This window comes from Chrysochloris asiatica, unplaced genomic scaffold (assembly GCF_000296735.1).
Source record: "Chrysochloris asiatica unplaced genomic scaffold, ChrAsi1.0 scaffold00012, whole genome shotgun sequence".
Classification (NCBI taxonomy): domain Eukaryota; kingdom Metazoa; phylum Chordata; class Mammalia; order Afrosoricida; family Chrysochloridae; genus Chrysochloris; species Chrysochloris asiatica.
The window spans coordinates 31,372,234-31,399,174 of record NW_006408530.1 but is presented as its reverse complement, the minus strand read 5'-3'; the positions used below and the strand labels follow the sequence as shown (position 1 = coordinate 31,399,174).

The 26,941-nt window shown below is 42.6% G+C and overlaps 1 protein-coding gene across 1 annotated transcript in view; it reads right to left on the bottom strand.

Moving 5' to 3' along the window:
- Positions 1-26,941, bottom strand: part of LCT (lactase) — a 79,996-nt gene that overhangs the window by 47,077 nt on the left and 5,978 nt on the right. The window contains exons 2-6 of the mRNA XM_006834577.1: positions 18,222-18,301; positions 14,361-14,444; positions 10,430-10,532; positions 8,399-8,477; positions 3,908-4,634 (exon numbers count right to left, since the gene is read on the bottom strand). Coding sequence (XP_006834640.1) covers positions 3,908-4,634; positions 8,399-8,477; positions 10,430-10,532; positions 14,361-14,444; positions 18,222-18,301 — 1,073 coding nt within the window. The remainder of the gene's footprint in view (positions 1-3,907; positions 4,635-8,398; positions 8,478-10,429; positions 10,533-14,360; positions 14,445-18,221; positions 18,302-26,941) is intronic.

The window sequence follows — 26,941 nt, the reverse complement described above, 5'->3', positions numbered from 1 at the left end:
GGAAGCTTTGACTTTTGGCATTTATTTGTGGTATTCCAGTTTACTCTGCATACATTTTAAATTGTTTTCTAGTTATATTGTGTGCAATAGTATCATCTTCTTCAAAAGACTACAACATCTCAAGGACATCCTCCTTAAAACCTAGCATTGTTGTTGTTGTTGTCAGGTGCCATCGAGTCGGAACCGACTCATAGCGACTCCATGCACAGCAGAACGAAACAATGTTCGATCCTGGGCCAACCTCACCACCGCTGCCACCCCCGAGTCCATCAATGATGCCACCTGGCCGATCCATCTCGTTGGAGGTCTTCCTCTTTTTCTCTGACCCTCCACCCTACCCAGCATGACATCCTTCTCCAACGATTGTTTCCTCCGGACTACATGTCCAAAGTAGGAGAGACGAAGCTTAGCCATCCTGGTCTCCAAGGAGCACTCTGGCTGCACTTCTTCCAAAACAGATCTATTGGTTCTTTTGGCAGTCCATGGCACCCTCAGTATTCTCCTCCAACACCAAAACCTAGCATAGGCACAGTAAATGTTCATATTTCACAACGTGGAAGGGATAGTCTGAGAGTAGTGGGCTGCTTTTACCTGTGACCCATGAATTAATCTTGTGTTTAGGACCAGTCTGGCATCTTTAATGGGATGTGAGTGTGGGGTGAAATTGTATAAACACATCCCAGAGTGACTGGTGACCTATCAGCATATCTATTCCCTCTTCCCCTGAGCATATGTCAATGTTCCCAGGAACTGCTTAGTTCAATATGGTACCTGGCCAACTCCTCTCCTATAAAGATCAGGTCCTTTGCCTACACAAGAAGGGTGTGTACAAAGTGTCTCTCTACATTGGCTGCTGAGCCAGACCTAATGGCCCTGGGAGACTGATGCTCACTATTGAAGTTGATCTTAGTTCTGTCTCTTTCCTATGCAGAACTTGGAACTGGTCCATTTCGGTTTGACTACCCTTCTCAGGGAGTCCTGGTGTGGCGCTGTGGGTTAATGCACTAGACTGCAACGTCAGTTTGAACTGCAAGGTTGACAGTTCAAGTTCATCAGCTGCTCCTTGGGAACACTATGCAGGGTTGCTATGAGTTTGAACTAACTCAAGGCACTTAACAACAATAATCCCGCTCAGAGTTTGCATTTCTGCCTCAGATACACTGCCTCTACATTTTAACAAGTTTAACATTTCTGAATCCTACTCTATGTGAGTAAAACATTGTTCCATCCAGTACCTGTGTGTGAATTGTACCTCTTTTGTTGTTATTGAACATTTTATTGTGTTTTAGGTAAAAGTTAGCATAGCATATTAGTTTCCCATTCAACAATTTATGCACAAATTCTTTCGTGACATTAATTTCTATCCCTGCAGTATGTCAGCTCTCTCTCCATTTCCAGCCTGCCTTCCCTGCTCCGGTCCCTCCACTTTCCCTAACTGCCCCCTTGCCTTTTTATCTTTGCTTTTGGTCTTGAACAGTTGATTGTTCTAAGGAGCACATTCCCTATTATTGTTGTTAAGTGCTATTAAGGTGGTTCTGACTCATAGCAACCCTGTATAAGGTTTCTGAGGAGCAGCTGGTGAGTTTGAACCATAGAACCTGTGGTTCAAACTGTCTTGAGGTCTAGTGCTGATATGTTAATTATTAATAGGCCAATCTGTTATTTGGCCAATAGGTGACTTTTGAAAGAGGTTCTCGGTTAAAAATGCTTAAAGGTGCTTAAAGCGTTAAAAGGGTCATAGTCTCAAGAGTTCCTATTAACAGTCTCTATTAACCCATTAAGTCTGATTTTTTTTTTTTTTTTTAATGAAATTGAGTTTTATTCTGCGTTTTTCCCCATTCTGACTGGGGCCTTCTATTGTGCCCCAGGTCAGAGCAGTCAACAGCCGGGCTTGTGAAAGCTGTGGTTCCTGTGGGCCATTGGTCCCAGGGACTAACTGCTTCCTTGAGTTTTTGGTTTCCTTCACTCTCTTTTGCTCCAGATGAGAGGAGACCGATAGTTGATTAGCAGAGGGCTGATGGTGAGCTTTTATGACACCAGACACTACTTGGCAGACTAGGATGTAGAACCTCATCTGTGTGAGCCATGTTATGACAATTGACCTAGCTGTCTCCAAAGACTATGACCCTTAGTCTTCAAGACCAGGAACTCAGTCCCATGAGGTGTTAGGATATTACAAAGAAGGGTGCATAATTGAGCCCTTTAAGTGCTCTACCAGGGGGCTTCAAAAAGTTCATGGAAAAATTCCATTATCTTTTAATTCTATTTTTCATGAAGCTTTTGAAGCCCCTTGATATATACAGTACATGTTGTTGTTGTTAAGTGCTGTTGAGTCAGTTCTGACTCATAGAGACCCTGTGTAGGGTTTTCAAGGAGCAGCTGGTGAGTTTGAACCACTGAACTTGCAGTTCAAACTGACTTTGCAGTCCAGTGCATTAACCTACAATGCCATACCAGGACTGCATACAGCACATACAGATATGTATATACAAATACCCATAACTATACCTGTACTATGGGAGAAAGATGAGGCTGTCTGCTCCCATAAAGATGAACAGTATTGGACATCCTAAGAAGCAGTTCTACTGTATCATTCCTTGCAGTTCCAACTAAGAAGCAGTTCTACTCTATGCTGACCTTGCAGTTCAAATCGACTTTGCGGTCCAATGTTCATCCTACAGTGTGACACCAGGAATCCTTGGTGGTGGTGGTAACAGGTACCAGTAGTTTAATACGGACAGAACCATGGCAGAAGAGAACTAGACTAATACAGCTTCTCTAAAGAATGCTGCCAGGGAAAGCTGGTGGGTCTTCTGAGAGACTTTGAAGATACAGGAAATAATGGAAAGGACCCACGCGAATCCATTACGAACCCCCCTCTCCCCCACACCTGCCATACGCACACATTTCTTGTTGAAATGATACCTGAGTGCTCTGTGGGTCCAAACCGACTGACAGTACTTAATAACAACAGCCCTTTGGGAAGCCAATCTCTCCTCTGCCCCTCAGCTAGTATGTGAGCCTACAGCACGGGACCTTGACCCAAGCCAATCAGTGCTCCACATTCTCTCGCCCTGGCCCCATGATTGGTTCAGGAACAGGCTTATGGATCACTCAGAAACCAGGAGGCACAGGACAACTTTTGTTGGGAATTCGAGGAAGGAGACCAGTTTTCTTTCCTAATGAAATATGAATATGAAGTTGCTGCTATCTGGCTATCAAGTAATCTGAGAATAAAACCAATGAGGGGGGCAAGATAGGGGAAAAATTGCATTCTGGTGACATTTTTGGTGCTCTAATCAATCTCCATAAAGAGCTCTGGTAGCATAGTGGTTACGAATCGGGTTGTGAACCGTAAGGTCAGCAGTTTGAAACTACCAGCTGTTCCACAGTAGAAAGATGAGGCTTTCTGCTCCCGTAAAGATTTACAGCCTCGAAAACCCTGTACAAGGTCGCTGTGAGTCGGAAACAACTCCACAACACATAACAACAACAACCACAATCAAGCTCCATGCTGATCAAGCTACAAACAAGACATTTCAGTGTCCTGAACTCATACATTTCCTCATTTCTCCCATCAGTTTGAGCTGAGTTTTCTGTAACTTGCCACTAAGAGTGTCAAGCTGACAGGAAGCACTTGCTTTGGAGTCAGACTGGCAATCCACTAGCAATAATATCATGACCCAATTGTTTCTCCTGAGTCCCAGTAGCCTTCCTGTCAGCGCTGTTCTAGCGATGTAATAAGTATTTTTAAAGTGCCAACATAGCATCTGGTCAAATTAAGTGACTAACAATTTATGATTCCTTTCTTCCCTTTGATTTTCTTTAAAGGTAAAAAAGTAAAAGTCTTGATGAAAAGAAGGCAGATCCTTCTCTAATTAGCAGGAGTTACAGGGATGGGAAATACCTTAAAAGAGGCCATTCCTGGGTCAGAGATGCCTGGTGCATGTTGGCCGGTGCCATAACCCGCATAGCTCATCACCCAAGGCTCGTGGAAGGTCACCCACAGCTTCACACGGTCTCCAAACGTGGAGAAGCAGAAGGCTGCATAGTCCAGGAAGGCATCTACCACACTCTCATTCTGCCACCCACCACCATCCTGCAGGGCCTGGGGCAGGTCCCAGTGGAACAGGGTCACCATGGGTTCAATGTGAGAGTCCAGCAGGCTGTCGATCAGTTTGTTGTAGTAGGTGACACCGCGGGGGTTGGGGCTGCTGCTGTGCCCAGTGGGGAAAAGTCGGGACCAGGAAATGGAAAACTTGTAAACCTGAGCTCGGAGGCCATGAAGCAAGGCCACATCAGAGTCCACCTTGTGGTAACTGTCACTGGCCACCTTTACTGTTGCTTGACCCTCAACTGCTTCCTGCCGTCCATGATGGTCCCAGACGCTTGGCCCCCTTCCGTCCTCAGCCCAGCCTCCTTCCACATTAAAGGCTCCTGTGGAGACTCCCCAGAGAAAGCCTTCAGGAAAAACATCCCATAGGAAAGCATCCCTCTCTGCTTGGGACTGGTTTGCATACATTTCCCAGACCTTCTGGTAGTTGGAGACAGGAGAAGAGGAACCAACTGACGCCTCAAGGTCCTGCTGCTGCTGATCGGCCTGAAGGATTTGGCTGTTAGTCAGGGAACAAGAACTGCCGCTGAAGGACCAAATTGAGATAAAGGGACATAATAATTAGTGACTGCAAATTACAAATGCTTTCATACTGAAGAACAGTAATGGTGTGTTTAATTAGCAATGATTCCAGAAACACTGCATTGAGAGCCATATCCACAAAGTCACAGGAAGGAAGAGATGAGGAGATGAGGAAATTTTCATTAGTAACATTTTGGGTTATTTATTATTACTCTTACATGAGTAAAACACCATGATAATGCCACAGTCATCTATATTAGATCATCCTTGAATTTTGTGTTCAATTTTAGTGCTATATTTTGTTTTTACTGTAGTGTATTATTCATAAAAGAAGATCTATCTATTTCATAGTTATTAGTATACAAGTTTGTTGTACTGTAAAGTGCCGTGGAATCATTTCTGACTCACAGCGACCCTCTATAGGGTTTGCAAGGAATAGTTAGTTGGTAGGTTTGGACCACTGGCCTTGGGTTTATCCCACAGCACCACAATTACACCACAGGACTTAACAACAACAACAATTATAATAGTGTTGGTGTCCTTAGGAGCTGGCGAGTTGATTTGACCTCATGGTGACCCCATGGGACAGAGTAGAACAGGGCTTTCTCCCACAGAGCTGCTGGATGGATTCTAACTGTTAACTGTTAATGTTTGGGCCACCAGGACTCCTAATTATAATGATGTCTAAGACTTAGTGAACCTCTCTTCTGTGCTGAGCACTGTATTAAGAATTTAAGTATATTATCTACTTCATTTAAATGACGGAAATATGAGCTAGACACTGTAATTATTCTCATTCTACAGACAAGGAGACACTTAAACAAATGAGTAACTTCCTCACGATACAGCTTGTAAGCAGTGAAGTACCAAGCTTGTGCATTTAGCCACTACCTATGTGTGTAGGTGTACATGGGTATGTGTGTATGTGCACAACTGAATCCAAATTTCACATACAAGTCCTAATCCTTACCACAGGCAATGCACTTTGATATTTTCTATTTTATTAGTTCTTTTCTCTTTCTCCCCTTTTTTCCTTCCTTCCTACTTTACTTATTTTCAAAATGTAGTTACAAATGGTGTAGTAAGATGTCACCACGCAGTGAGGAGTCCTGCCCACGGGATGGAAAGCTGCCCCCACCCCCACAGCATGCTGAAAATGACACCCAGCAGGGGGATCTTGAGGAGGGGGTGGCGGTAGTAAGTGTGTTTTGTCTGGAGAAGAAAAAGGAAGTGGAGTACCGGAAGGTCTGCGGCCCTCAGTGGCGAAGGAGTATGCGCACAGAACTGGGATAAGTGACAGAGAAGCAGAGACCTTGGACAAGTTGCCTGGTTTCGCTGTGGCTCAGATCCATCAAATGAAAAGCAGGGATAATGAGTGTAAACTACTTCAGAGTTTCTGTGGGGACTAGATGTATTACACTGTGTGCAATACAAGCACCTGCTTGTATTGTTATGATGATGGTTACTCTTAGTATGGGAGTCCTGGTATGACGCTGGACTGCAAAGTCGGTTTGAAATGCAACATCAGCGGTTCAAACTCACCAATCACTCCTCGGAAACCCTATACAGGTCACTATGAGTCGGAACCTCAACTGTACTTAACAACAACTCTTATTATTACTTCAGCTGCACACAGGAAAACATTTTAGCAATTTGAGCTGTTTACACAAATAAGGCGCTTTGAGATGTTGGAAGTTCCCAAGCACAGGCAGTAGGAGCGGTGACAGGGACTCCTTGGAGAGTCAGGCCCTTCAGGGGGCGCTTCCACATCTCAGCACTTCCTGTTTTCCTGGCATGGACTCACTCACATTTACTAGAGCAGAGGTGAGGAGGGAATGATGAGATGATCTGTGGATTACTGTGACCCACCTATGCCACTCATGCCCACCATTCTGACCCACCCCACTGCTCCTAAACCTGGCTTGGTCCTCCTGGCTCAGAAGAAAAAAAGCTCTGAGGAAATAAATAAGTAAATAGATTATAACTTCTCCTTAGATCTGGGAGCAGTCCAGAGCCTCAACCACTATGACCACTCTTTCCCTGTATCCCTCATTCAAGCGACGTCTCTACAAGAAGCCAACTTGGTCATCCCAGACAATGTTCTTTTCCCCTCCGTGGGGGCCTTCGTGTTAGGTATCCCTGCCACACTGTGTTAGAGGTTTAAGATTTTCAAGGAAGCAAGTCATGTTACCTCTCAGTCTCCCTTCACCTGCTTCAATTATCTAAATAACAAAATACAACCAATGTTGGACCTTAGCTTCAAAGGACCGCCAGGTCAAAATATTAGAGATTTTATATCATCTCGTGGTTTTGCAATCTTTGACCTCTCAGGGGGCCCATTTTATTACTGCTGTCTGAGTTTCTTCTCAATAACGACATAAGTCCAACACACCCTGTCTGACTCCAAAGAGTGGTCATGACTTATCTGTTCATTGCACGCTCGCAGCCAAAGCCAGTAATCACATACAGTCACAATTCCATGTCTGCTGATTTGAACTGTTGACTAGGAGTTCAGAGAATCGAATCTAGAAGGAATTCATGGCTCAGGACAGCTGAATGATAAAGAAAAAGGGTACAACAGGTTGACAACAGAAGTTTATAATATGGAACAATACTATTCTAGAAATGTCTGAGGTGAATGACAAGGATGGCTCTGGCCGAATGATTGCCTTCCAGCCTTTCTTCTACCTGGACACATGATGCATGAAGGTCACGTGAGTAACCCACACCCAAGGGGTGCCAAGGGCTCTGGGCAATTCCATATGCTGTTTCCAACACTATCTTCCCCCACTCAAGGGACACATAGGAATTGTGGGTGTGTGAGAGAAACAAATATAGAAAGTCTCAAATCCGCTCTAATTTATTACTTTTGAAGTAAATAATTTACAAATGTTGGCCCTTTGTCATTTGGTAAGAAATGACTTGCAGTCCTACCACAGATTGAAGAGAATTCTGGTGAATTAGGTTCTTCTATGCTGGCTTTCCTAGCTCCTGTTCTCCTTGTGGGGTTGTTATTGTTGTATACCATCAAGTCAAGTCCAACTCAGCAACCCTGTATAGAGTTGCTGAGGAGAAGCTGTGGATTTTGAACCATCGACCTTGTAGTTCAAACTGACCTGTGGTCCTATGTCTACCTTCAGGAAATGGCTTCAGAGAACTTGCTTCACATAACTTCAGTGGAATGGTCTGATCTTTTTAACTCTGTTCCCTCTTCCACAAGCTCATACTGCCTCAGATAAAATCTTAACTCCCAGCTCTTCCTTTGGACAACTATTGTTGTTAAGTGCCATCAAGTCAGTTCTGACTCAACTAACTTTGTGTAGTGTTTCCAACGAGTGATAGATAAGTAGGTTTGAATTCCCTATCTTGTGGTTAACTGTCTAGTGTCTACCCTTCAGCACCACACCAGGACCCCTGAATGAACTATGTTGTTGCCATCAAGTCAGTTTCGACTCACAGCGACCCTGTATAGGGTGTCCGAGGAGCAGCTGGTGAACTTGAATTGCCAACCATGAGGTTCAAACTGACCTTTTAGTCCAGGTAAAAATGCCAGTGCCATGTGGTGCCTGAGTAAGACTCTGGGAGAGATGGGCTCTCTTTGCAATCCCTTCTGAGTCCTGCCTCCCATCTCTCTAACAGTCATAATCACCTGGCTGCCCCAGAGGCAGATAGAACAGTTCCATGAGATTATGCATGTGAAAGAACAGCTGAGTCATTAACAAATATCAGTTATTAATAGTTCACAAAAAAATCTTACATTACCTTTTCTTGGAACTTGATGAACAGTTTAGGAGTGCATTGATATCAAAGCCAATGGTGAGCACTTGGTCTTTGTTAATGGCTGGAAGAGAAGAAATGTAAGTTTTCCTGAAGCCCACTTGTGATCCTGCATGCCTGCAGTTGGAGGTCTGCCTCACTTACACAGCTCACCCACACTCAGTGGTTCCATGTCCCTCTGAGAGAAAGCATTTGCCTCATGAAATGAAGATTCAAGGAGGGCAGAAGTGATTTCTACTGGGTTTCACACTAGAGTGTGTATCAGCATCACCTGGAGGACTCATTGAAACACAGGTGGCCGGGACACAGAGTCCCAGATTTAGTAAGGTTGGGCTTGTTGTTGTTGTTAAGGACTGTCGAGTTGGCTCTGACTCATAGTGACCCTGTATAGGGTTTTTGAGGAACGTCTGGCGAGTTGAACTGCTAACTTTGTGGTTCAAACCAATCTTATAGTCAGGACTCCAAAGGTTGGGGTGGGAGACAAGAATTTGCATTTCTAACAAGTTCCCATGTGGTGTTGATCCTGCTGGTCAGGGAAACACAACTTCCAGAACAATTGATTTAGAAGAACTCAGACCTCAGAAAGGTTGAGTCCAGGCTTCATGACATCTGTGAGGCCCAGCCCAGAAGGTGGCACGGTTATGGTGGAAAGGGTACAACAGTCTTCTCTGCTCTCTGACATTCCCAGGTGGTGGGATTGAAGATCAGGATACTCAAGAATGTCTTAAGGAGTCTTCCCTCCACCCCTTCTTTCTGATTCTCCAGTGTCTTGGTTCCCAGTTTTGATAACTTAACAGACTCAACACCTTGTCTGACCTAATTAGGTCAGAAAGATCCTCCTGCCTCAAGGCCGACCAATCAGATTCACTCTCAAGAATCTGAAGTAAGAGGCACTGAAAGGATGGTTTGTGATTGAAGGGTTCTTAGCATTTTGGTCAAAGTGCCAGGACCACATGTAATCTGACGTATTGCAGAAGTGGAACATGAATGAGCAGAGGGCCCTGACAAGGGAGAAAGACACATTAGGCAGTCCTGCTGAGAGGGGCAGAGATGAGAGACACTGGGGGAGGTGGCATTGAAGGGGACAGACAGGAAAAGGACTGACAGCTGATGCCTGACTTTTTATTTTCACAAGCACTAGGGGTTCATACGGTGGCTCTCGCCTCTTTCTTGGAGTGATGGGAGCTGACAGCCAGGAACCATCAAGGGGAAGACGACACTGAATCTCAAGTGGGGTGGCTCTCAGACCAACCTTCTTTCTTACCTCTTCCTGCACCCCCCATTGGAATCCCTGACTTTCAAGACTGCTATCCACCAAGCTCTGGTAGTGTAGTGGTTACGAATTGGGCTGTGAACTGCAAGGTCAGCAGTTCGAAACTACCAGCTTCTCCGCTGGAGAAAGATGAGGCTTTCTGCTCCCGTAAAGATTTATAGCCTCAGAAACCCTGTACAGGGTCGCTATGGGTCGGAACTGACTCGACGGCACTTAACAACAACACCCACCAAGCCAGTACACTACATGTGTTTTGATGGAATTGGGTCCCCCCAGAATATGTGTCAACTTGGCTGGACCATGATTCTCCGTAGTACGTAATTGCCCTCCATTTTGCGATGGGATGTCATCATTTTAAGTGTTGTAAGCCCTAATCAGTTTTATGCTTCTGAGACAGGATTAGTGACAATCATGTTAATGATGCAGGATACAATCAATAGGATTAGGTTAGACCTTGAGTCACTCTCTTTTGGGATCTAAAAGAGATTTTAAAAGTGAGCGGAGAGGAGAGGGACCCACTATAACCAAGTAGGAAGAGCTGGGAACCTCCTAGAACCAGGAGGCAGAGACAGAAAGCCTCCCCAAGAGTTGGTTCTTTGCATGCGGACTTCAAGACTCCCACACTGTGAGAAAATAGAGATTTCTGTTTGTAAACATCATCTACCTGTGCTATTTCTGTTACAACAGCTCTAGATAACTAAGACAACATGTTACTAAAAACCCTTCCGGGATCGTCCACTCACCTTCCAGCAGGCTCAAAAGAAACCTGGCGGGGTTCTTCCTTGTGGAGGGGCAGTCCTGGAGTTTTAGGTTAAAGATGAAAACTTTTACTTTAGGCTCAATGGTCTAAAAAAGATAAAGGCCATCAAGTGATTCAGAGTGGTCTGGAACATGCTTTTTGAAAACATAGGTAGATGTTCAAGATGAGAAGCTACAAACACTACAAATGCTCTCCAAGTTAATAAAGGGGACTGACGGTAGACTTTGAAGAATAAAGAACTTGACTTTTCAGTAACGTAGGTCACCTTCATTGCCTACCCCCACAGTGGACATGTCCAACTATTCCTTCATCTCAGGCTTTGAAAGCACCTCTTAGAGAAAGGTATGTGTTAAGAACATGAACAAGACAGTTGATTGATATCAGGAGCCCAGGTTACTACTAAAAGGAGCTCATTCAAGACACTATCATCACATTATTTATGGAGGAAACAATACAATGTCTGGAGTTCCCTTCAAAATAATATAATATGGAGGCAGGGGGATAGGAATACAGATGAAACAAAATCAGCCGTGAACTGATAGCTTTTGAAGCTAGGGATGGCTTCATAGGGATTCATTATACTTTTCTCTCTACTTGTGGATATGTTTGAACTTTTCCATAATAAGAAAATTATAAAGAAAAGAGCTGTCATCATTAAAACTGGAACAGGTGCTATCCCCCAAGCCCCCGTTCCCACCCCTCCACCCTCCATTTCTAGGCAATTCAGTGTCAAAGGAAGCATGGCTGGCATGTTATTTGATTTTGGTTTTAGTTTGCTTATTTGACTTTATTTTAAATTGCCTTATTAGGCAGGTTGGGAGATTAGTTATTTTTCCCATGCCAACGTTTCCTGCTCTTTGGAGTTAAAAACTACTAAGAGATAACAATAGCAACTACTTTTAAGTTTTTCAATTTCTCATAGCCACCTATAACAGCATCCCTTTCTAACTGATGGGCGTCAGGAGCTCCCTGAGGCTCAGCAAGTCACCCATGATGACACAGCTGGTGGAGCTGAAACTCCACTCAGTCTTGTTCTTTCTCTGTGCTAGGATAATGCCTGAGACCAAAACCATCAGGGATGGCCTCTTGGGTATGCTTCTTTCCTGAAAGAAGCAGTGGAGACAGTCTGAGATCACAGGACTGAAAAAGCTGGAAGAAGCTTGTGAGCCTGCCATCCCGCCCTCTACGGAGTAAGGAACTCTAGAGGAACTCCTTGTGAGCCGGGCGTTAGCTGATGAATTGGATGCTGGACTCACTTCTCTACATCCTGCAGAACTCAGAACCCATGAATGCTGGGTGTGAGGAGGGTCTGGGTGCTAGCCCGAGTGGCAGCAGAGGCCCCCTGAGGTTCCTAGAGTGGTGGGCGCAGGTGCCCTGGAAAGTGGAGGGGAAGGGGCCCAGGTGCCTGCTCCTCCTACTGTTGTCTCTGCCCTCTTCCTTTATACTCCATGGAAAGAGGGGTGGGGCAGATGAACAACTGGGATGAGGAGGAAGGGTAAATTTAGAAAGAAGCTGTGGACAGCAAAATTCAGCCTCTGGTGGACACAACTCAGCCCCTCTCCTTAGGAGAGCTCAGTTGTTCTTGTCCTGGGTGTGGCAGCTGTGTGGAAAGTGCTATCTGGGTCCCTGAGAAGACATCTCTGTAGTTCAGTGGATGTATGGGCGACAGCTGCAGCGCCAGAGTTGTCCTTCTGAATCTTTGGGGCTGCTTCAGAGCTGCCAACATCTGGAGTTGAACAGGACCAGTGAAACAAAAGAGACAAAGAACCACTATAGGATATCATACACAGCTGTTGGCTGGCCAGCTATGGGCTGAGAGTTTACAGTTTTATCAACACTGTTGGGAGTAAGTGTTCTTAAACATGTTTTGATGACAAAGGGAAGCACTATGACCACACCCAAGCACACATTGGGCCCACATCCATGGTGGGTGCCTCTCTGAGGTGTGTCAGATGTAAGTAGCTGAGATGGTTTCAGAATCTTAGCAATGCCTGAACACATAGTTTAGTAACAAGCCCTGGTTTAATTCCTCAAGGAGGACAAAAGACAAATTTAGTTAACATAGGCATAAGAAAATCTGAAAGACAACAAATACAGTGCTGTTTAGGGGCCAGAAATATCATCAATATGCTAATTAGTTCAGGCCCTGGGTTGCAAGCAACCTCAGGTTCAGATGAGAAGGTGCTATAAAAATAAAGTCTTGTGTGATTTAAAAGAAGTGTTTTTTAAGTCTCATCATATAAGCTGGGTTGCTAACCACAAGGTCAGCAGTTCAAATCCACCAGCAGAAGAAAGATTTACAGCCTCAGAAACTTTATACAGGAGTTGCTATGAATTGGAGTAGACTCCATGACACACAATCACCACCGTTATAAAAATAACATCGGCTATCTTTTTATTTTAGAAGGAGTGCCGTGTTTTAGCATGACATTTGACATGCCGCAGAGTCTGATGCTCACTAAGTGCCTTAAACTTTCACAGGTATACTGTGAAGGTTAGAAGTAATCTGAGAACAACAGTGCTTGGTATGTGGCAAGCAAGTAAATCATAGTTGTTAGGTGCTGTTGAGTCCATTTTCAACTCATAGTGACCCCGTGTCTGCAGAGTAGAAGTGTCCCACAGTGTTTCCTAGATTCTAATCTTTATGGGAATGGATTGCCTGGTCTTTCTCCAGCAGAGAAGCTGGGTATTTCCATCTGCCAACTTTCAGTTAGCAGCAAGTGCTTAATGGTTGCACCACTCAATCCCATTCCCACAACCATAGAGTTGATTTTGACTCATAGTGACCCTATATAGAGTTTCTAAGATGGTCAGTCTTTACTGGAGTGGACAGCCTTATAGGGCTCCTTAATTGAAGGAGAAAATGGAATGTATAGCGAATTGCCTCCATAAACAACTACCTCCTTTGCCAGGAGACCAGAACTGGTTAATGCTCAGCTACTATCACTGAACATTTTGAACAAAGATTCTACAGGAGAATCCTGATCAAAAGAGGTGAAATGCAGAACAAAATTCCACATTTTTATGGATTTCAGATTTTCTGGAGCCATGGAGGTTAAAACTATTACCCTGAGAAAATCTTAACACTTTAATCCAAAATTATCCCCTGAACGTCTCTGAAATCACAGGGATTTGGTGTTAATGAGCTTGACCTTGGACTCAGAGGGTCCAGAAACCACCAGTTATTCAGTTGCCTCCAGTCAGTAGACAGGGGACCAGTTGTGAGCCCAGGGAATTAAACGGACAAACCTCACAGTGGTAACCGAGTGTAAGAGGGAAGCCTGACAGTTGGGTTGCTGTTGTGTGCTGTCGAGTTAGTGCTGACTCATAGTGACTCTGCAGTACAGGCTCTCCCAGGCTGAAGTCTGCACAGAAGACTGCCAGGGCTTTACTCCCCCAGACCTTTCGGTGAGCAGCCAAGCATTTAGCCACGGAACCCAAAGGGCTTTTACACAGGTGAATAGGAGGCTCCTAACATCCCCTCCAAATCAGAGCTGGGCCAGAACCATTAGAGCTGAGAAAACAATACTGGTGCAGTAAGGAGAATCCAGAAGTGACAAAAAGGTCCCCATAGCTGTTTCCTGATTTGGTAGTCCTGGATGTGAACTGCATTTTTAAAACTCAGAATGAATGCTGCCATTTTTCTTCTCAGTAAATTTCTACATAAGAAAGCAGAAGAGCCATGTAAACATTCACCTTAGTAAATAATCCTCATTATCCTTTTAAGAAAAGACTAGTAACATCCCAATATTCCTTAGCGATGTTTCCCACAGAAATTTCCCCAAATGCAAGTCAGCAGGTTTTCCAACTGTTGTTGTAAGTTCAGATTTTTATGCATTAACCAAAACATTAAATAGCTAATAAGATCTCAGAAATTTTTGCCCTTCATCAATATGAAAAGTGACTCCAATTACCTGTAATTGACTCAGCTGCTGTGGTAAAGTTGCCTCGCTTTGGCATTCATAAGACATATCAAGAGAGAGGAAATCGACCGAGTCCTAGAAATAAGCAAACAGAGTCATTAAAAACATAAGCAATAAGACAAAATGCTGCTCAGAAGTATTTTTTATTTCTCCCCTTATTATATTAAGGAGCCCTAGTAGAGTTGTGCTGATAACTGCAACATCAGTAGTTTGAATCTCTTGTCACTCCAAGGGAGAAAGATGAGGATCTCTGCTCCCATGAAGATTCACAGCCTCGGAAATCCTTTCCAGGGTCACCACCACCACAACCTCATCATTGAATTGAACCTTCCAAGGTGGGATTTTCCAGGTAGGAGATAAGCTTGGACAAGTGAGAATGTGTGTGTGAGGGGGGAAACAGTTAGGGTGGGGAGTGTATTGGGAATACATCATCTAAATGTTCAGCAACCTGCTTGATACACAGTATTGTTGTTGATGTAAGTGTTGTCAAGTCGGTTCTAACTCATAGTGACCCTATATAGGGTTTCCGAGGAACGAATGGTGGGTTTGAACTGCTGATTCTGAGGTTCAGACTGGCCTTTCAGTCTAGTGCTTTATCCTACAATGCCAAACTAGGGTCCAATGAGCACTTAATAAATGTGTATGCATGAATAGATGAAGAACTAGATAGCAGAAGTGGTGGATTCCCACCAGTACTGAAGAGTATTGAGTAAGGTGATCAGAGGTCAGAATTGCCAGGCCAGTCTTGTCTTTGTGACCACCTTGCACTTTGCCAGGACCAGCCTCCCTTGAAGCCCACTGTGATTGCTGCCGACTCTAATGGGGTTTTGGGTTTTCCATTTCAGACCACAGTTTAAAGTTTACCATAGTAAGCTTTAGTCTGACCCATTCTACTAGGTGAGAACATAAACCTCATGGTCCTGCTCATGAACAACTTTCTGATTCCAAGGCACTAAGAACTTCGGATTCAGATGTTTGAACACTGAATGATGTCACTGTGATCACTCCCTGCTTCCCTCAGTGACTGCCTCCATTCCTAGTCTTGTCAAGCTGACATCATTGCTATGGATAATGGCATGTGGTGAGGGCTAGGGACCTCCGAAAATTGATTCATAACCTGTTCCTTATCAAGTTACCACCAGTGCTTACTAAATGCTCCCTCCCCTTGCTCCTCTGGCTTTCTTCTCATCATCCACCTCAGCTCTTGCTTTTGTTTGTCAATTCAATACAACACAAAGGCCTTAAGTTCCCACTTTTGAAAGCCACCATGCTGGATACAGCTGGGGGGCGTGGGTGCACATTTAAAGAAGTTCACCCCTATGGCCAACCACTCATTCTGTCAGTTTGTTGTACTGTGGTGGCTTGTGTCTTGCTGTGATTCTGGAAGCTATGCCACCGATATTTTAAGTACCAGCAGGGTCATCCATAGTGGACATGTTTCAGATGAGTTTCTAGAGTAAAACAGAGTAGGAAGAAGAAATGGACTACTTCCCAATATTTAGTCACCAATAACCTTATGAAAAGCAGTAGAACACTGTCAGCACCAGAATACTGGCCATTGAAACAAGATGAAAAGCAACAGAATATCATCAGATATAATGGCAGAAGATGAGCCCCTCAGGTTGGAAGGCACTGAAAATATGACTGGGGAAGAGCTGCTTCCTTAAAGTAGAGTTGACTGTGATGATGTGAGTGGAGTAAAGCTTTTGGGACCTTCATTTGCTAAAGGGGCACAACTCAAAATAAGGAGAAGCAGATGTAAACATCCATCAACAATCTGAACACGGAATGTATGAAGTATGAATCTTGAAAACATGCTGAGTGGAATAAGTCACAAAAGGACAAATACACTTATATGAAAAGAGAAACGAAAGATTATTTTTAGTTACCAGAGATAGAAAGGAGGAAGAAGGGGAAGTTTTTGCTTAGGAACCACTGAATTTATGTTAGTGGTTGGTAGAACAATTTGGTAAAGAATAGTGGTGTTAATTGTACAACACCAACAATGTATTGTAATTATGTTCTTTCCAGCATCTTGGAGGCCTTCTGGGAATAGCACTTCATAGCTGGCAAGTATCGCTGGGAGGCTAGTGTCTATTTTTGATGGCTATCAATGGGGCCTTTGGTTGAGTCAGTTATGACTCATAGTGACCCTGTGTAGAATTGACGAGAAGCGACTGTTGAGTTCAAACTTCCGACCTTATGGTTCAAACTGACCTTGCAGTGTAGTGCTTATCCTATAGTGTCACACCAGGACTCCAAAGGGGCAGCTGATGTTGTTAAGTGCTGTTGAGTTGGTTCCAACTCAGCGATTCTGTATAGGGTCCCAAGGAGCAGCTGGGGGTTTGAACCATTGACCTTGTGGTTCACAGTCCAGTGCTGATCCTACAGTGCCACATCAGGGGCTGCTGTTGTTAAGTGCTGTCAAGTCAGTTCCGACTCATGGCAACCCTGTATAGGGTTTCCAAGGAACGCCAGCTGGGTTTGAATTGCTGACCTTGTGATTCTCAGTCCAGTGCTTGTTGTACTGCATCACACTAAGAGTCTGTTCTTTGTTGTTATGTGCCATGGAGTCAGTTCCGACTCATAGCGACCCTGTACAGGGTTTCCGAGGCTGTAAATCTTTATGGGAGCAGAAAGCCTCATCTTTCTCCCGTGGAACAGCTGGTAGTTTCGAATTGCTGACCGTGAGGTTCACAGCCTGATTCATAACCACTACGCTAGTCTAGACCATGTGAAATTGAGCAAGGAAGTGTTATTAAACAAGGCCTCCTGATGGAGGATGCATTCACATAGACATGAGAAAACGGTAGAATTGAGTTTGAATAGTTGAGGAAGGGCAGGAGGGATGGGAAGGGCATTGGGCAGATAACAGGCTGTAAGGCCAGCAAGAGAACCCCACTCCCCATATGGAGGCCCTAGGGAAATGATACTGACTCAGGGGAGTGCAATTTGGGAAGATTAATCCAGAAGCATAGTATGGTAGGGACTGCAGCAGAGAGACCAGATCAAAGGCTAGTGCTCAACAAGCAGTTTTCAGGTCAGCACTTTGGTCTGCTGAGTAAACACCATGAGGCACCTGAGTGGGCCACTGATAGCTCTTATCTCCCCCTTGTAAACGAATTTAAATGGTTTTCTGGCCCACAATTAGCCTTTGAGTTGGTTATCCAGAGTCTTATCCTGCCTGGATTTTAAACCCCTGAACTTGTAAATGGGAAGACTCTGGTCATGTAGGTGCTTCTCACCAAACAGACACTGGGAGCAGTGTGGTATCTCCAACACACGGTCACCAGTGCTGCAAACTACAGCAGCACTCAACTGGCCATTTCCAGGTGTGCTTTCAACCCTGCCCAGAAGACTGTATTTAATTCTTAGATGTTTCCCTTTTATTTTTTAAAAGTATAGTTTAAAAGTTACAGTTAGAAGAGAAGAAACCAGGATGGATACTCTAGGGAACACATTTTAAAAATCATTTACCCTAGTATCTATCCTGCTATAAACTGACCTCTCTTATAAGCTTTAAAAAGTTTGTGGAAAAATTCCATTATTTTTACATTCCTTTTTTCCATGGATATTTTGAAGTCCTCTCATCTTCTAGACACGTCTAATCCAGAGTTACAGCTACAGGGGCATTTGGCTCCTTCATGTAGGCAAGCTGATACTTGGCCCAGCAAGAGCTGGAAGCTACAACAAGAGGTTTTGTGTTTTGAAGGAACTAGAAATTTAGAGAATGTATACCATTCAGAAGAGGCGTTTGTAAAAATGTCAAGCTAACTGACAAAAACTTCTCTTGTTCTTGTAAAATTAAAATTGCAAATGATCTCAGATGCTATTTCCTGTGGCTCTCATCACCTTGGCAAGTGCAGACGTGGATGGTTCTAGAAGGAACTCGGAGATCTCTTCAGCTGGTAGGACCACAGAGAGCTTTCCACCTGAAACCAACCAGAGGAAAGGCAGGTGAGGACAGAAAGAGGCTCTTGGGGAAAGCCATTTAGTGACTCATTTCCTGCCAACCTTTCCAAAGGATCTTTAAAGAAATCCCCCATATAAAGTTATCTCAGCTGAGAGACTTAAAAAAAAAAAAGAATTTTGTTGAGACTATACCAAGAAAAACATATACCAATTCAACCATTTCTGCATGTACTCTTTGGTGACATTGATGACATTTTTCTGGTTGTTGTCAGCCTCCTTTTCTGTGTGACTCCCCCTCCATTCACATAAGCTCAAGGTCCACTAAGCTTCCTCGCTAATCTTTCCAGTTGCTACTATCAGTTTGATCACATTACGATGGTTCTTAGAAATAGTACAGAAATTTTTGTAAACAAGTTGACTCTTAAAGAATATAACTCTTACAGAAAGTTTCATGTTAAGTCAGAACTATGACAGGCAGAACACTTGTAAAAGTCCTTTGGGAAAAATGAAAGCAGTCACCATGGCCTGTGCCCAGCAATGTGAAGGCATAAGGAGTGAACCCTTCCTGCATGTGTTGTGACAGGCAGGGATGGTCTCAGGAAGCTGCTGTGGTTCAATCCTAATTCCTTGTGTAAGCATCAAGTTAGTCCATTCCAGGGAACTTTTAAAAGTTCATGGAGAAATGGGATGAAAAGATAGTGGAATTTTTCCATGAAATTTTTGATGCCCCTCACACTGCACATTGAAAGGAAAGGAGGAAATATAAACAGGTGCAGCTGATAACCACTTCCCCTCACTTTTGATCACAGAAAACTGGTTCTCAAGCTTCTGTGTGCATTAGAATCACCTGCAGGGAGGTGATGATTCAAATGCCAATTCCAAGGCCAGCCCTCAGAGAATGGGATTCAATAGAACAGTGTGGTCCCTAGAATGTGTATTTTGAGTCTGATGTAGTGGTCCTCAGATCACAAGTTGAAGAATGCTGCTGCAGAATTGGGATTTCTTAGTTGTTCTACATATGTATCTTGGTCCACTGAATTGCACTTTCCCTCAGAGCAAAATTTAATCCTTCAAGTATTGAGTTTAGGACTGGATGCATTGAAGGTGCTCAGACCTTAGAGCTGCAATATAAAAACAGAGTAACACTAGAATATGAGACTTAAGACTGTCTAAATAACTCCTCAATTTCACCCATTCTACACAAGAGGAAGCAGGGCCTCTGGTAGTATAGTGGTTACAAGTCAGGCTGCTAATCTCAAGGTCAGCAATTAGAAACTGTCCCATGGAAAAAAGAGGAGACTTTCTACTCCTATCAAGATTTACAGCCTCGGAAACCCTATACAGGGTCGCTGTGAGTTGGAACTGACTCCATGGCACATAACCACCACAACTACCGTACAAGAGGAAGACATCCCCACTTAATGAAACTAATAACAATAATTACCACCTACAAAGAGCTTATTTTGATAAGCCTCGGGGAACTATGAAATCCACTTGGAACAGAGTATTTCCCAGAGAAGTTCAGTGCCCATTCTGATAAGACAGTGTTGTCTTTCAGGTTATTGAATAATAGTACAGTTGGATCCATTTCATCTTCACAAATTTTAAGTACAGCAGTTACCAGGTTACAAAGGAGATCTGCTTCTAGGTGACCTTTTGTCTTTTTAAAAATAACTATCTTTAAGTTGAAATTGTAGGTAAGTTGGAACAGGTACATATGATTCTTATTTAGCCATATTTAGAGCTGGTGAAATCTTGATGATTTCAAACATGCATGTGCAGCAAGTGATGATGATTGTTATGGAGGCTTTGTTGTGAGAAAACATTGGTTCAACCATTTCAAAGTGAGGGCAAATTTATACAACACTAAAGAGGCAGTACAAGTTGTCCTAAGTTGGACATTTTCACCATATCAATACCTTAGAACACATCTTCTCAGCTTAACAATGGGTTTAACAACAAATGTATACTTTAATATCATTTCTAGCTGAAATTAAATATGAGTACAATTCATCTCTAAGCACATTTAACCCACAAATCATTTTTCTATTGGAGGTTGAAAGTTGTTTTTATCATTAGAATGAATGAATGTACCTAAGGTTCCAGAAATTGCCATATCATACAAAATTACCAACTTCCCATAGTTTCTGGATTGTTTCCAGTGTGAGCACAAGCTATGCTTCTTAAAATAGTGTAAAATGGAAATTACTCAGAACTAGAGTTTCACTATAGGTTTGTAGTTCACATTTTCTGTGGGATCAAAAAGGGGATGGGTAACTGCTCTAGTTTAAGCTCAGTTATCCCACAATTCTTGCTGGAAATGGTCTGTATAGGGTTTCCACAGAGTGACTGGTGGATTTGAACCACCGACCTTGTGGTTAGTAGTCCAGTGTTTATCTTATAGTGTCATACCAGGACTCCTCTTTTGTCTGTCTACAGAACGCAAATTTAATATTTGCTGTGCGTTGAGAACTGATTATATTCAGCCCATGTAGAAAAGCAACGTATAGCACTGAGCTAAGTTCCTGGCCCTCATGGACATTTCTGAGTCTCTCAAGAGTCAAATCAAGTCCCACAGGCCTCACAGAGGGACAAACTCACCTCTCTTCTTACACAAAGGAAAGTTGTTCCTCCAAAAGCCATTTCTTATGGATTGAGTTGTGTCTTACCAAAACATGCATAACTCTATTTGGAACACACACACTGGGGGAGGCAGAGGCCATGTGAAGACTGTCTACAAGGAATTGAGTGAAAGTTTACAGGGCAAAGAACCAAGGGATGTCTGGTGCTACCTACAAAGAAGGAATCTACACTACTACGACTCTGATTTGAACTCTTAGCTTCTGGAACTATGAGAAAATAAATGCCTGTTCTTCAAAGCCACCCACATGTGATATTTCTGTTAAGGAAAATCTAGGAAACTAAGACAACATTGCAGTTGTTCACAACAAAATAACCACCTTCCCTTTTGCTCCAAATATTTCCAGAAAAGTAATCTGGCCAACATTGAATTGGTAATATCATTGTTTTAAGCTACTGTTGCCGGGGAGAGTGGGATGAGCTGAGGATTACTAATATTTGTCTGGAGTATGTCCTGGTTTTGGCCAAATGGAGTGTGCTGTGTGTGCAATTCTTACTTCACATCCACCCCTCTCCACCCCAACTCCTCTAACTCACTGCCAAGTAACGTCTCTTACTTCTTTTCCATTTCCCTAGTGGTAATACACTGAAAGCATCACCATTGTTATTGTTAACTGTTATCAAGTCGGCTCCAATTCAGTGACACTGTATACTGGGTTTCCCAGGAGCAGCTGGTGGGTTTGAACCACCAACCTTTCAGTTAGTGGTCCAGTGCTTATCTCACAGTGCCACATCAGAACTCCAAAGGCATCAATAGGAGGTTTATAATAACAGACGTAAAAAGATGAGAAAAGGACTTCCAACAAGTAGGGGGAATATAGCTTCCCACTCCTTAGGTGTGGACTGCACACCATATAGAAAGGGGGAAAGAGCACTGCTACAGTTAAGGAGCCTGACAGATACTATCTCAGCCAAATGGTCAAAGGCAACATCAAATCACAAGTCATATTGATAGTATGTTCCCTTGATCTGATGTGATGAGAATGGCACTTTACCTCTGTTATCAGGAATATCGCAGTAGAGAAGCAGTTTACAAAGTACCAGATAGTGTTGCTTAAAGCTGTCACGTCATCAGAAACAAGGGAAGTGTGAGAAACTGTCACAGTCAAGACAAGCCTGAGGGACATGGTGACTAAATGTAATGAGGTGTCCTGGATGGGTCCTAGGAGCAGAAAAGGTGGTGGTTTCTGAGGCTGTAAATCTATACGGGAGCAGAATACCTCATCTTTTTCCCATAAAGCAGCTAGTGGACTCGAACTGCTCCCTTATAGTTAGCAGCCCAACACAACCAGGGCTCTTTGAATAAAATATAGGTTTTAGTTAACAATATTATTTGGTTCATTAGTTGTGACAAATGTAAGATGTTAATAAGAGGGGCAACTGGATACAGAGAGGGATATATGGGAACTCTCTGTATGATCTGCTTAATTTTTTTTTTTTGGTAGTTTTTATTTATTTATTTATTTTAATTTGGATTGAGTGAAAGTTTACAGGGCACATCATCAGCTTCACATTCAACCATTCATATAGCTTGTTTCATTACATTGATTATTATCCCCTCCATATATCATCAGTTAACAGTGTTTCTCTCTATCCTCTTTAGTTTTTTTTTTTTTGTTTTTTTTGGATGGGGGGGACTTGGCTTTTTGGAATTTACAGTCTCGGCTTTTAGGGAAGGTTTTTACATTTGTCTGTGGATATCCAGGGCTCATGTATGAGATTACTAACAAGCATTACTGAATAATCAGATGAGGGACAGTTTGCTGTGTCTACTAGGTAGCTAAAGTCTGATCCTCAGAGCCTATGGTTTGGATGGTCAACAATGCTTGGGCCCACAGGGGTTTGGCCTCCTGACCGGGTCTGCACGGTCTGCATCCGAATCCTCCTTATTTATTGTTTGTTTAAGGGACGCTGCCTGTCTTAGGCGGTCAGTGCGAATTCCTCAGTCTTATCAGTCATTGAAACTCATTGCAGCATGGCAATGGCTCTGTCTTAAGTTGCCGAAGTTCCACGTGATCCTTACCCATCTCTGGCCACACGTCCAGCATAAACAGCCGCCATCCGAGGAAGGCAGGGAGGGAGGAGATCGCCTGGGGACCCCATGATCTGCTTAATTTTTATATAAATTCAAAACTGTTCTAAAAAATATCATGACTATGTTATCATGACTAATTGCAACTGTCACAATTGTAAAGGTAGAAGTTTTGTATCAAAAATGGGAAAGTTAATTGAATAATTTCCAATCCATTGAGACTGGGCTGGTGAAAGGAAATGGGGATAAGACTTTTATGGTACAATAGTGAATAATTGCCATCAGGACTGACTGTGAGGGTAGGAAATATAGAGGTAGATGTTCTTTGACAAAAGGAGGAGAATGATTGATTTTGCATTCCAGGAGCGGAGGTCCCTGGGATCATCAAGTGAGCAGAACAGAGAGCCGGGACCCTACCAAGAGAGGCAGTGACACCAGGAATGGAGACAGAGATGATGACGTGGACAGATGGAGTGGCTGGGGACACTGGACTCAGGGAGGAAGAGGGGCTGTGTGCTGATGGCCGGGGTGAGGTGAGGTGGGGTGTATACCCTTTGGTTATTTAATGATGCATGGAGGGGACTGTAGTCATTGCAATGAAACAAATGCATTAGGATGAGTGTAAAGCTGATGTTCTCCCATGTAAACCCCACAATAAAGACTTAAAGAACTAAAAAAACAACAAATCTGGGGTAGTAATCTTACAGTCCAGAATCAAAGGACCCCTAGGATCATCAAGGGAGAAGAGCACATGTGGAATGTGGGCCCTTATCCAGAGAAGCAGCAACACCTGAGATGGAGGCAGAGATGGGGACATGGAGATAGGGTGCAGCTGAGGACTCTAGATTCATGGGAAGAGAGGGACTGAGGGCTGGCAGCCAGGAAGCAGGCTTGCAAAAATGTGCCCTTTGGTGGTGTAAATTATTATATATGCCTGAGTGTTAAAAAACAAAAAGAGCTAAAGTGAATATAGAGAAATACTGTTAAATGATGGTACATGGAGTGGATTATAATCGTAATGAAACAAGGTGTATGCTTTGTTGAATGTAAAACTGATGCTCTGCCCTGTAAACTTTCACTCAATTCACAATAAAAACTTAAAAAAAAAAAAAGTCTATTAATTTTTTACAGTATTGATTAAAAAGGGGGGAGTCTCTTATAAACAAAGAATGGGGAGCATGGTGTCTCCATAGAGGCACTGGACTGCCAACCATAAGATCGGTGGTTCGAACCCACCAGCTTTTCCACTGGAGAAAGATGACGTTTTCTGCTCCTTTCAAAAACATTTAAAGCCTTGGAAACCCTGAACAGGGTTGCTATGAGTTGGAAACGACTCAAACAGTACTTAACAAGAACGACATATGAATAGCTTCCAATATTTCAGATTCTTTTGCTTCTTAATCATTGCCTCTCAATGACAGAAAATGACTCCCTGGAGATTAGGTGTGGTGAAGAGACACAATTACCTAAGAACTTTTAAATGTAGCCGGGAAGAAAGAGGAATGAAAATACTTGGAAACTAGGAAATGATATGGATTTAAGTAACTGTAAAAAGCACCACTGTTTTAAAAAAATACTATCAGAAAAATCAACTGAAAAAAATTTGATAATTTTGATTATATTAAAATAAGAACTGTTGTTCAGCAAAAACTTTGTAAAGAGAGTGACAAAACAAATCACAAATTGGAAAAATATACTGTCAGCACACATAATCAATACAGATAACATTTGAAAAAATATAAAGATCTACAAATCAGTAAAAAAGACAACTCAATAGATAAATGGATAAAAGATATAACAGGCATTTCACAGAGAAGAACTGTATATAACTCAGGGGTTAGAGTACTGGTCTTGTAAACCAGGGGTCATGAGTTCAAATGTCGCTGGGGCCTGTGAGTCATTCTTCTTGTTGAAGTTCTGGTGTGGCACTGTAGGATAAGCACTGGACTGTAAGGTTGGTTTAAATTGCAAGATCAGTGATTCAAATTCACCAGCTGCTCCTTGGAAACCCTACACAGGCTCACTATGAGTTGGAACCAACTCAAAGGCACTTAACAAAAAAATTACCAACAATAAGGCTGAAAGCATATTCAGTCTGAATAGTAAGCAGGTAAATGAAATCATAAAGAAATATCCCCTGACATTCACTAAATTGGCAAAAATGAAGAATTCTGAGAGTTATATATGTTGGAGGGAATCTTACAGATTATTCTTATAAATTGCTGGTGTGAATATAAATTGTTATAACCACAGTGGAAAGACAATTCATTTATCTCTCAGAGGTAAACATTTGTATACCCAATGGCTAGCCTGTGAATATACATAAACTCATGCACATGTACAGAAAACAGATACAATAATGTTCATAGCAGCAATATTCATAATAGCAAATAACATGAAAACTATTGAAATTTCCATTAGCAAAAGAATGGATTAATAACATGTGGCTGTGTCCCTCTGGAGTATTATACAACATTGAAGAATGAAATATAGAAGATGGTGGACTAGGCGGATGCTCTATATGAACCAGACACAGATGAAAATCCGGGAACCCTGAACTTCATAGGAAAGGTTAGAGAAGTGGATTGAGTGCTTGCTGGAAGGACAAACTGAGCAGGGAGGGTGAAGAGAAGGAGAATGACTGGAGAACGGGTGACCAGGCACAGCTAGACCATCTTATGAGCAGCTTTGGCAACAGAGGAAGGCCTGGCAGAGCAGATTCACACAGGTAACAGGAAAGGTGTGATTCCTTCTGTTTCCCCAGATTCCCTTGAAGACCAAAGGTGTGGCCATCCCCAGCACAGACCCTTCTACACTCACCTTCTGAGCTCCTTGGCTTTACAGGATCATCTGAGATTTTCTCCTCTCCAGGTCCAATAGCTGCACTGTTTTGGCTTTTCCCTTTTGTTATTTGATTGATTTTGTTTATTATTTCTCCTCCTTCATGTTCTTTCCACTACCTCAAATTTTAGGCTATCTCTGCTTTAGTTTCTTTCTTTCTTTATTTGTTTCTCATTTCCCCTCTTTTTTAATCCTTTTGATCTTTTTTCACTACTCTCTCTTTTCATCTTCCCTCTCCCTGGTGTTTCTAAGTGCTTTGTTTGGTTTTTAATTTCTTCCTTTTAGTTCCTTTCTTATATATATATATATATACTTTTATTCAATAGCTCCATTTCCCTGTCCCCTCTTAAGTGTTTCTTTCTTCCCTTCTTTCTTTCGTTTTCTCTCTTATCTTTCATTTCCCTGTCCTGCTTTTGTCTTTATAGTTGCTATAATACCTTTTTTTCTGACTGCTGCCTGGTTGTTGTTGCTTTTATCTCTTTATTATTTTCTTTTTTCATTATTGTTTCTTTGTTTTGTTTTGTTTTCTTGCATGTGTATGGGAAAGGTTTTCACTTTTACAACTGACAGGAGAAAACAACCCTGTCCTCACAGCCACAGCTGTATCCTCTGTAGCTCCACCTACTGGACAAGAGCCAATACCAGTTTCTAAATCACATGATCAACAATAGACAGCAGCCAAAACCAACATAAACTGAGGTGCATGAATGGCAAAGGATAAGGGTGTACAGGCTTCCATTATCTAACACCCACAGGAGATAGTTGGTGAGAGCCTAAGAACACATCCACGTACAATCATCCATTAAACACAAATATGACAACTCCACAATGTCCCAGAGACAACAATTTTAGCTTACACAAAGAAATAAGAGTTAATGAGTCAAACAAATGACCAATGTTTCTGAGGAGGAAATAGTAATGGAACTAACTGAAAGAGAATTCAAAAGAATGATACTTAGGTATATAAAGGATTGACAGAAAGATACAGGAAAGCAAGGAGAACACAGAAAAAACTTTAGAAGAATTCAGGAAAACACTACAAGAACAAGCAGACAAAATAAATGCAAATTTTGGAACAATACAAAACCCTCAATTAGAAATCCAGAAGATTAATTCTAAGATTTTAGAAATGGACAATACATTGAAA